General features: G+C 43.4%; 1 protein-coding gene across 1 annotated transcript in view; it reads right to left on the reverse strand.

The window, feature by feature from the left end:
- Nucleotides 1-4519: 4519 nt before the first annotated feature.
- Nucleotides 4520-12194, reverse strand: part of LOC107121670 (ras-related protein Rab-3C) — a 167054-nt gene continuing 159379 nt past the window's right edge. Inside the window, exons 3-4 of the mRNA XM_015424635.1 lie at nucleotides 10237-10361; nucleotides 4520-4707 (exon numbers count right to left, since the gene is read on the reverse strand). Of these exons, the coding sequence (XP_015280121.1) occupies nucleotides 4520-4707; nucleotides 10237-10361 (313 nt within the window). The remainder of the gene's footprint in view (nucleotides 4708-10236; nucleotides 10362-12194) is intronic.

Raw genomic sequence — 12194 nt, forward strand, 5'->3', positions numbered from 1 at the left:
ATTTACCTAGAAAAGCTTCAAATCTGAACATTTTAATCAATTGAACCTGTACATTTCAGGAAGACTTGCATTTCTTAGATAGTTTTCATTTTGTATTTTTTGTATTAATTTTTTTTGGGGGGGAAGTCTGTAAGAGTTTCCTCAATTACATTTTCATAAAAATCTCATTTGCTGTTAATATTGTTCCCCCACTGTTTTTTGCTTGCTGTAATGGGGGGGGGGTAGTCAACTATACTAGAGCAATTTATAGCTACTCTTCTGTTCTATATTTTTCTCATTCTGTGAAATGTTTGTACTGTCTTAGCTATATTAAAGATTGAGAAAGTTATCTAGAACAAGCTAATTCAGTGGCCCTAGAAGAACAAATTGAACCTTTTGATGGCACTAGAAGAACAAATCAAACCCTTCATTCCATTAATTTCAGCAGATCTAGTTTTCTCTGGATTTTGCCTGTGGAGGTGAACAGTGAACTCCGCCGGAGGAAATAACTGTTATAAACAAATAAAGGAAAATGAGATTTTTGGATGCATTTTGTTGTACCAGTTGGCACTTCAAATAAATAAATAAAAATGCCTCTTTAGCCCTAAAAATGCAAACACTCAAAAAGGGACAAAGTTTAAAAATAGAAATCACAAGTGGGGGCATCTCATTTCCTCCTCCCCTACTATTTCTTCTTTCCCTTCTCTGGTAGTCCCATAGCCTCTCCCCTTCCTTCTCTCCTTCCCACCCACAAACCAACCTAACTTTATTTGCCCCTCCCCATCTTCAGATTTCCATCCTTCCCTCCCCTCGGCAGTGGGGAACCCGCAAAGATTTCTGGGAGATACCTTACTTTCCCCTGTATTCCCTCCCCACACTATTTCCTCCTGGCAGACCCCATATCCTCACCTTTCCTTGTATCCTTCTCTCCTTCCCACCCACCTACCAACCTAGATTTTATCTTCAGCTATATTTATTATTTATTTATATCCTGCATTTCTCTACAATTTATATCCTGCATTTCTCCACAATGGGGAACCAAAGCAGCTTACATCATTCTTGTCTCCTCCATTTTATCCTCACAGCAACCCTGGGAGGTAAATTAGGCTGAGACTGTGTGACTGGCCCAAAACTACACACTGGCTTTCATGGGACAACTGCAGTTGAACAAGAGCAAGCTGCCAGGCCTGGGTGAGGTAGCAAATCACTTGGTGGTTTCTGGTGGCCTGGTTCCGGTAAGTTCTCCCTCAGAGGACCTGGATAGCCCAGGCTAGCCTGATCTCATCAGATCTCAGAAGCTAAGCAGGGTTGGCCCTGGCCAGTATTTGGATGGGAGACCACCAAGGAATACCAAGGTCACTATGCAGAGGCAGGCAATGGCCAAACCACCTCTGTTAGCCTCTTGCCTTGAAAACCCTATGGAATCACCAAAAATCAGCTGCGACCTGATGGCACTTTCTACTTCCAACAACACAAGGATAATTATTATGAGGCATAAAAAGAAAATAATAACTGATGCCCTTGAAATATGTAGCTTGGTTACTATCTTTAACTCAGAATCTATCTAGCAGCAGTCCTCCAGACTTACCTAACACCTCTTTACCAACAAAATCTGAAATGGCACCACTGATGGTGATTTATGGTTAAATCCTGAATTTTATTCTCAGATAGCTACAGCGAAATGTGCCCAAATGAATTCCTTGTGGGCAGGCATTGTAAGTGGTACCTGAGAGCGCCCATTTCTTCCTTCAGTCATTTCTTTCTTTCTGTAGTGCGCCTGTTGAACAATGGCAGCAAGATATTAAAGATAATTCAAAAAGAACTTGACACATTGAACGCTTCTTTGCTAGAACCACTGATATGAAGCAGTTCACTGTGACCCAGATAGAGCTGTGGAGATGGAATGCTTCAGGATGGAGAACTGGAACATTACCAACAGTGAACAGAGAAGGGAACTTATTAATATAGGAAGAAAGAGGCATTGGGGTGGGTGGGGAATAATACTTAAAGTACTCTGCATGCTATCCTATGTTTTCATTTGAACCATCATTTCATTTTTGGATATTGTTGGAGGATTGGGTTTTATTTTTCTGTGAGTCTCCCAGAAAGCTTGCCAAAATCTGACTTCCTCATTAAAAGCTATAAGAAAGGCATCAGCTGGAAAGTCTTTCAGAAGTCATAGCCCAGATCCATCCTCACAGACAACACTTGATGCAGAGGGAAGAAATGAATTGTTACAGGAAACAAAGAAAAAAAGAGGTGTGTCTTATTCTGTAGTATATAATATGAAGACTGAACCATCTTTTTAACAATCAGAAGTGACATTCTCATGTAACAGAGATTACAGTGTAATCTATTACCTACACGGTCAATACATATACAACTTATTCATGTAGGCATTGATGTCACTTGGAGACCGCTTTCCCCACTGGGAATGAATGTGTTTAAGTTCACACTGTGTTACATGAAATCTCAGTAGTGATTAATCCATTATGCCTCATTCACACATGCAAATAATCCATTTGACATAGGGCTCAGCATGTGGATATGCACATGTAAACTGGTTTTCAGATATACGCTTCCACCCCAAGGGCATCTGCCAAACCTTTGCCAGTTGCTACAGCTTAGATGGAACACTGGGCACAGAGGAAGTGTCCCATTTGCTTCTATATGAAGCACACCTGGCATACGTAATGAGAAATCGAGGCAACTCCTCTGGAGATAGAGCTCTCTGTGCAATGGAGGATCACAGCTAATGTGATTTGGAGCATGTTGCAAATAATGGTTGGCCATGAATAATGTAACAAATGGAATATTTTTCACTCATTCTGCTATCAGTAGTTATTGCATGAGGATAGAATGAACAATGCACTAAGGATGAGAGATTCCACAGATATAAAATGGAGAGTACACCTGAACCAGGCCCATTACTATATTTCTTATTGTTCCATGTTGTGTCTGTCTTTCTATAAACTTTTAAAAAATGTATTTCCTTGTGAGGATGAAAGTTTTCTAATGACTAATTAGTATATATACCTATCTCTGTATCCTTAGAAGTGACAGCTGTGCCCTCATGAAAAAAAATGATTATTATTGTAGACAACTTTATTTTGGCTCTTCTTTCTGCTTTTCATGTAGTTAAACTCTGCAGCTGATAGGGCAGTCTAGGAATGGGAAGTTTGAATCCTATATCTACATATTCAGCAGAAAAAAACAATGGAAGAATTCAGTTTTACTCTTCTTGAAAAAAAAACATCCATAGCCCTGTTCTCTCCTCATTCTAACTGATCTTACAATTTGAACATTAGCAAAATTTAAGACCATTACAAGTGTATCTATAACCAAAAGTTTTGGTGAATGTGGCCAAACGTGTGGAGATACCTTATGCTTCAAAACAAGCCATATTCCAGTGAAGACAATCCAAAGGCTTGCAAACATGAGGGTTAAACCATAAGACTGTATAAAGCCAATGACTGAGATGAAAGAAATTTACATCTTGGCCCAGAACACAGAATGCCCTTCACAATGAAGGTCATTAGAGTGGCAGGTCATCATAATATGGGAACTAGAAAAGCTGCAGTTCGATCCTTCCATTTGCTTAGAGAGACACCATCTGGGTTTCTCCAGAGCTTGAACCCCCCCCCCCAGGCTTGTAGAAGTTATGGGCACTTTTGGAAGTTTGAGAAGGAGAGAGTGGGCAACACAACAAAATGACTGCCGTGGGGGCTGGATCCAATTAGAAAATGCTGGGTGGTTCCAAGCCAAGCATCTTCCTGTGATGAAGGCAACTGTTTCCAAAATGGATGCTTCCTGCAGACACAAAGCCTCCTGGGGCTGAAGCACCTCCTACTCCAGTTAAGTGGAGAAAAGCCAAGACTGGCTCTTTGCTTTGGGGGAGAAGTGCTTCAAGAAAGAAGCAAGTGGGCACCAGAATACAACTTTGGCAGACACCATGGTGCCCGCAAGCATCATGCTGGGGACCACTGTCCTAGAGTCATCTTGCATCACAAAGCTTCCATGGAGAATGTAGACTCTGGCGACGTATTTGGAAGGTACAGCTGCCCTTGTGTGATGAGATTTCTAGACTCCTGTAATGTGTTAACATTGATTTGAGCAACGTGGACCCTACTCCTGAATGTCTAGATCATCACCCTTGAATAGCAAAATAGCATAACCAGAAACAGGTGAAGGAAGAGTAGCATCTAGACACAACTGGGGCCTGAGGTCACAGAACCAGCTGAAGTAACAGTAATAGATATACGTTGAGGAAAGGCAAACGTTAAGAGGAAAGACTAACAGCCATCTACGTGCAGAGGCCCAATGCTGAGAACTCGGAGGACAGTCCTTTCCCGATACATTTGTGATCAGTTTCCACAAAACAGCTCTATGCACATACTGTACCAGCAGTGGACACTAAATAAGACAGATCCCCTCCCAACGAACCAGTAAGACATTATAAATAAAGGCATATAGACCCTATATGTAAATACTCTATTGGCAAAAGAACACACTGGAGCTGCCTCTGTCGACGGTGACTCTATTAACAGCCGCAATTGGGTTGCTGTGGAGGAGGGGTGTCCTTTAGTCTTGTGTTCTGTTTACCAGCAGCAATGGCAGGATCCGTCTCCAGACTTTCTGACATTTTGTCACAGATGATATCCACAAGCCGCTCGAATGTCTGCTTGACATTGATGTTATCCTTGGCACTTGTTTCAAAGAATTCAAAACCTAGTAAGAGAGACAGAAAGCACTGTAGTCAGTAAGCAGTATTTTGGTTTCTTTGAGCAGCAAGTCTGCGCTACATTTTGGAAATCAGATGGGGCAGACACGCAAGGGCAGAGGAGAGGAACGAGCAGAAGACCGGCAGGTTTCAGTTATGGCTGGTACACGAAGGGCTGGAGCTGAAAGACCAATCCTGAGGAGAGTTACACCCTTCTAAGTCCAATGAGCCCAGAAGGACGTAACTCTGTTTAGGATTGCACTGTTAACCCTTCAGGCTGGCTGGTCAAAAGTCTGGGACATCAGCTTTGCATGCAGTTTGGGGAAGGAAGACCCTTGGAACAGTTCCAAGGAGATTGAACTTGTTCATTCCTTTATAGCGAACCAGGATACCAAAAGTATTCAGGGAAGCAAATCCAGATTATACACATGGGCAGACTGGGAAGTTTAAGCAGTCCACAAGATGCCAGATGGAGCAGCCTTTGCAGTGAGGCAGAGACTACTCAGACCCAGTCAGCAGTGCCGATGACGGGCACCGGTTCAGTACTCCGTCTGCCCCTCATGATATGCAAGGATACAAGAAGCACTGCATTCTATTCATCTCTGTAGGGCCAAGAGGGAGATTCACCCCACAGATGTTTCTTTTAAGAGAGGTCACCAAACTACCCCACTTTCTTCTACAGTGAAAAAAGCACCTGTGATGCTCTTAAAAAGCCATCCACATTTTTTTTGATAATGCATTCCATACTGTTAATTCTGTATTGTCTGAGAAGTAGCTCCTTTTGTATCTCTACCAAACCATACTATCAGATGACCATAAACTCTGGTGTTTTGAGAAAGAGACAGAGAGAGACACCAATAATATCTCTTGTTAGGGTTCTCTAAAGCACAGTCCATAGGTGATTATGAAACACACAGGTCAAGATCTGAAAGCAAACACACATCCACAGTAGAGACACAGAAATACAACCTACTATTCAGGAGGGAATGAAAGACTCCATCAATTTAAGAGCATAAGAAGAGCCCTGCTGGATCAGATCAGTGGTCCATCTAGTCCAACATCCTGTTTCACACCAAGGCTGACTGGTTACTCTGGAGGCCTGAAGGGGTGTGTGCCAGAAGCTAGCCTCACCGAGTGTACAAAAAACCCTGGCACCGGCTTTGTTTCCACCACAACCAGGTTCAATCCCTTGCATCTCCAGTTAAAAGGATCAGGTAGGAGGTAATGTGAAAGACCTTAGCCTGAGACCCTGGAGGGCCACTGCTGATCCGAGCAGACAATACTGACTTTGATGGACCAAGGGTCTGATTCAATATAAGGCAGCTTCATGTGTGTGCGCGTTCATGTGTATAAGTGTAAACTGTAGATAATCTAGTATGGATCCTCCATCCTCATCTCTTCCGTGGTTCAACCTTCAATACCAGCACATGCACAGGGCACAAAATGTGTGAGAGCAGCTCAAAGAGAGCAGCTCATATGTGAAAACAGGCTCCATCGTGGGAGCCTTACATAGGAGGATTCAGGGGTCCTCTCGCTTCCATTTGGAGAGGTTTGTGGCAAGGCTGCCCCCTCAGTCCATTATTGTATGTGCATGTTGGGGTAGAGTCCCCCCCCGGGGCTTGATCCGGCGGTGGCGGGGAACAGGCCTCTGGGGCAGGGGTTTCCCCGCCCCCCGGGGGGACTTGGCAAGCCTAGTAGATTCAGTTAGAAAAGTACAGAGATTTAGCACAATTTACCTGCCAGAGATACTACGTGCTACAATGAGTGAGGAATGCCAAATCCTTATTCAGACCAGGGGAGAGGGAAAAGAATACTCAGTTTTTTGCTGAATCCTAACTCAGCATTAGACTCCTGTTTAATTTCACTGTTACAGAGTAACATGATTGCCCATTGGAAATTTTTTGCCACAAGAGTCTAGACATGAATTTATCTTTTCAAACATAAAACAAAAGTTCAGCGGCACCTTAAAGACTAACAACATTTATTTTAATGTGAGCTTTTGTGAATCACCACTCACATCGTCAGAGCAGTGACGCATGAATGCTCACACTGAAATAAATGCTGTTAGTCTTCAAGGTGCCACTGGACTTTTGTTTCATTTTGCGACAACAGACTAACACAGCTACCCCTTTGCATTGCATTCATTTTTGTTATATCCAGAAGTGGCATTGCCTTACTGGTACCATTAATCAGGTTTACATTCCTTCCTGTGTGCGTGTTTGGTAAACAACAAAATACAACCTTGATATAATAACAATATCTTTGTATTACCAAAGCTTAGCGTAACTCCTTTGCCTTTCCACGTACAATAAAAGTTTCTGTTTACAAAACATTTCACCAAACTTCAGAGGATGAATACAAGCCAATGAATACATTGATGCAAACAGTCCTACTTTGTGGTCCATTTTTCTTTTTTTCTCTTTTCCGTGTTATAGTTTTACATAGCACCTCCTGTGGTTTTCACAAGGGGACAGCTCAGACCCTGTTTCAATGCTTCATCAAGGCAGATCTTGCATAGAAAGATTTCTCCCGGTTTAAATATGCTATTGTTATTCATTATATAGACTCCCAGCTTGCTGCTGAATGCTGTCTTATTTATTAAACCATTGAGTAGTATTTGGTTCGCTAGACCATCAGCCTAGGGCCAAAACAGATGTGATGTCATCCTTGCGGCTGTCACAAGGACAACACCACCACTGTAAAGTCATTTTAAAATGCCGGGCAATTTTCTTGTCTCCCCTCCCTTTGCCTTTCCAAGTTCCAGAACAGCTGTGGTGTCTCTGTGTGTGGCTGCTAAGAAGAAGAAGAAATAGAAGAGGAGGAGGAGGAGGAGGAGGAAGAGATTGGATTTATACCCCCCCTTCACTACCCGAAGGAGTCTCAGAGTGGCTTACAATCTCCTTTCTCTTCCCTTCCCCACTACAGACACCCTGACCAATTCTGCAAAAGCAGTTGTTCCGCCCTCGGTCTCCCATTCCCCCTGGTTATACTGCTCAATTTCCCACTGTTTGCTGTGCAGCCACATTTTTACCCGCATCTCCCCCCAATTTTCCCCGTGTCAAGAAATTGGGTTGAGATGCAGATCAAAATGCAGCCGCACAGCAAATAGTGGGAAATTGAGCAGTAGAAGTGAGGGAAATGGGAGACAGAGGACGGAGCAACTGCTTTTGCGGAATCGGTCCCTGTGTGAGGTAGGTGGGGCTGAGAGAGCTCTTTCGAGGACTGCTCTTTGTTCGATTTATACCCTGCCCTCCCTGCCGAAGCAGGCTCAGGGTGGCTTACATAAAAGGTTAAAACAGTTAAAAAACATGACATTCATGAGACATTTATAAGGTGCTAATTATACATACAGGATGGTGAAAAACAGTTTCGTTATTAGTCATAGTGAGCAACAATCAGCAGTAATTATAGGACTGTTGTCCAAGTCCCATAATATGTTTCAGTTGTACTGGCGCAGCACAGGCTGCCAAGAGAACAGCTTTAAGAGAATTGTAACTGACCCAAGGTCACACCAGCAGCTGCATGTGGAGGAGTGGGGAATCAAACCCGGTTCTTCCAGATTAGAGTCCGTGCTCCAAACCATTACACCAAACTAGTTCTTTGGCACTTGATAAAGTCCACCAAGGGGGGAACAATAACCTCTCAGCCCACTGCACTGCGTGCCCGATCAGGAATGGGCCCTCACAGCATTTAGAATTACTTTAAAATGGTACCAAGAGTCTCGTGGTGGCCACAAGGCTACCGTCATGTCTAGTTTGCCCCCTAGTTAAATCCTGAGAGGTGGAGTGGCAAAAAAGGAACAAGTCAGATGATAACTGCAGGACTCAGAAGAACCAGAAGGGTGGAGTGGATGTGAAGCTGGATAAGGTAGCCACTGATGAACCTGGAGTGTTGTTGGAAAGCAAGAATGCATGAAGCTGCCAATGTTCCCTCTAAGCTGTGGAGTCTTGGAAGCCAAAATTCTACTTTGTGAGCTACTAGGATTAAAGTTGTGAGCCAGCAATTTGGCTACTGCATAAATTGGTTTGGTCTGGAGCCATCCTTCCTGAGCTAAGACAAAAATCTGTGAGCTGGAGGCTAAAAAACTGTGAGCTAGCTCACACTAACTCACCTTAGAGGGAACACTGGAAGCTGCCTACTGTTGAATCAGACAATTGGACTACCAAGGTCAGTATTGTCTTCTCTGATGGGCAGCAGCTCTGCAGGGTTGCAACCAGAGGTCCTTCGCATCACCTCCTATCTGATCCTTTTAGCTGGAGATGCCAGGGATTAAACCTGGGATCTTCTTCACACAAAGCAGATGCTCTCTACCACTAAGCCATGGCCCTTCCCAAGAATTTGCCTCCTTCATTGATATTTTATTTGTTGCATCTTTATCACATGCTCTATTGTTTCTGAAGACACCATTGCATCATGGTTCGAAAAAGAAAGTTATTTTGAAATGCCATTGATCAGTGACTACTTCTGCTGAGGGGAAGAGCTTACCTTACCTCTTTAGACCCAACGTGGCTCAGCCCCTAGACTCCACTGTGGCTGGAGTTCTGAGCAACTAGGCAACTAGCCAGCGAGAGTTTCTTCTCAGTGCACAGGCACAGGAGTCCAATGAAATAATTTGTTGCAGCATTCTTAGACAAAGACCCACTTCCCTCTGTGTCTGACAAAGAGGGATCTTGCTTTAGAAAGCTCACATATTACAACTTGGATAGTTAGTGTGGGTTGTGGCTTGGGTACCCCCCTGTTTTGGGAGCCATTCTGCCACAAATTATTATCGTATGTGTGTGTGGCCATGTATAAGCTGGCTGGAAGACCAGCAAAAAATCTTTGTGAGCTGCAAAATGGCAGCAGAGCACAGGATGTGTGGCTGCGAGTCCCAGACTGAATCCTGGTGTCTCCATTGATAAAGACAGAAGGTATCAGGAAAAGGCTTTCTGCCCCTGAGACCGTCAACTCTGATTAGGCAGTACTTAGCTGTATGAAGGAATGGTCCAACTCAGTATATCTGTAAGGTTGTTTGCATTCCTGTTTCTTGAAGCTCAGCTGCTGCTGTGGCTGCCGCCGCCGCCGCCTGTACCCTGTCTGGATTCTTATTTTCTATTAATTGGCTCCCTCTACTGGTCTGATCACCCAATTTCTACACCAAAATCTGCATGGTATGAAAGAATCCATATTTTAACCAACTAGATGCTTTTAATCTTGGTGTAGTAAAAGTGAAGAGAAACAGATTTGTGTGAAACAAACCGACATTCTCCAAAGGCACGGAGAAAATCACAGTGCAGGCAAGCCTTAATCTTAAATTTCACCCCACTGCCCCTTTTAGGTGAGTTGAGCAAAACACCATTGCTTTGCAAAACTATTCCTGATTTAGGTATGCCTGTCTTAACCTAGGAAAGCCATCAGCTTTACTTGTTGTTGCCATATATTTCTTTATGATAACTGGCAAGTCATCTTATCCAAATTCTCATACTATGGCAGTAAAGTCCTGGAACACGGTAAACAATCTTTATTTTATTATTATTATTTAAAAATTCTCTTCTTACCAAGTTGTTCTGCTAAATGCTTCCCTCTGTCAGCAGAGACTACCCGTTCTTCTTCCATGTCACATTTATTACCGACCAAAATAACCTGGGCATTATCCCAAGAGTAAGTTTTTATTTGGGTTGACCTTGAGAGAGAGAGAGACAGAGAAAAAAACAGTCAGACACAGAGCAGGATAACAGGGCTGGCTTTACCATTAGGCAAGGGTGATGTGGCCAATCTCTGGAAGCAGAACTGGGAATACTATTAAAGAACATCAAAAAATTTGATGATTTAGTTCTTTTAAATTATATTTTACCATTTGGACTTTCTGTCTCGGGAACCAGAATGTCTTTGGCCCACTCTCCCAGGCAGTCTGTTGCTGAGACCAGGTTTGGTTGTGCGTCATAGGTTGGTTTGCCAAATTCCAGACTACAAAGTTCCCCTGGAGCAAATTGCTTTTTTGGAGGATGGACTCTATGGCATTATATCCCATGGAGGTATTATATCCCCCCCTTCTCCAAACCCCACCCTCCCCCGGCTCCTCCTCCAAGTCTCCAGGAATTTCTCAGCCCAGAGTTAGCAGCCCTATGGCCTCTCATCTTAAGAGTCTGTATCCATTCACAGTAACTGAACTGTGTGCACACTGAAGATGGAAGCAGCTGGTTGTTAGTATTTATGTGTAATGGGAACCACTTCTGCCTCTAGTACTGGCAAGTGAAGCAACCACATCCTCCACCCCTTTTGTTTGACCACAGATGTTACCAGGTCCAGCATTCAGGACTGGCTGTGGCTCAGCGACACGGCATCTGCTCTGTACGCTGAAGGCCCCAGGTTGCAGCCCAGCTTTTCTAGTTGAAATAATAAGATATAGTAGGAGATCTGAAAGGAATCCAGTAGCAGGTGGTATGAAAGACCTCTGTCTGAGACTCAGGGGAGTCACGTCCAGTCTGAATCAACAACACTGTCCTTGCTAGGCCAATGGCCTGATTAAGTATAAGGAAGTTTCATGTCCGTGTTCAGGAGTGGCTACCATGCCTAAGAGTAACATAAAAACTGGTACTCCAGCACTGCATAAACACCAGCACAGCATCTCTTGTGGGCATCTGCTCTGGTGTCCCCCAGTATGGTATTGCTTTTGCCTTCCAATCTGCTAGTAATACAGACTATGCTGAGAAGGCCAGGAAATATGCAGTTAATTTTGCTAGACTGTTTATCCCTTTGCTAGTAATTTCCTGGAATCCAGGAAACACCAGAAGTTATTTGACGGTGGCTGTTTCGATTACCTGGGAGACAAAAATTTGCAAGAATAGCATAAGCCAGATGGTTGTCACTGGGGATCGAAGGAACTGTCACAAACACTTGTGTGTACTTTCCCAGGATGTTAGAAGGCCTGGAGCAGTGCAGCAGCTCCCCTGGCCAGAGATCCTGAGATGGCTATTTATTTATTTATTTACAGTTTGCCATCCTCACTGAGACTCAAGGTGGATTGAACAGTGTGAGCCAATGCAATCAATAGGACTAGGCATTTAATAAGCAATGTAGTAGGACTAGGAATATAGCAGTCTGAAACAAAGCATAAGTATTACATGTTGTATGTTAATGCAGAAAATGGTGCTGTGTAAGTATAAAAACAAAGCATGGAGAGTAGGATATTGCATACAGCAAATAGATAACACATATTACACAGTGGTATAGTTCACAGTCCTGTTTCTTTTAGAAAAAGCACCTTCACAAACCAGTTTTAGTATAACCCTATTGCCTTTATATAACCCCCCTCCCCAAAGAATACTTGTTTTACATAGTTTGCGGAATGACAGAAGTGTGGGAGCCTTTCTGACTTCCTCAAGCAAGCTGTTCCACAAGGTGGGGGCCACAAAAGAGAATGCACATGTACACACCACTGAAGATCTCGCTCATTTGTAGGATGGCCCCTCATTTGTAGAGAAGGCCCTGTTCATTTGAATGAAGTGGTCCTGGG

The sequence above is a fragment of the Gekko japonicus genome, unplaced genomic scaffold (assembly GCF_001447785.1).
Source record: "Gekko japonicus isolate JY-2015 unplaced genomic scaffold, Gekko_japonicus_V1.1 scaffold567, whole genome shotgun sequence".
NCBI classification, from domain to species: Eukaryota; Metazoa; Chordata; class Lepidosauria; order Squamata; family Gekkonidae; genus Gekko; species Gekko japonicus.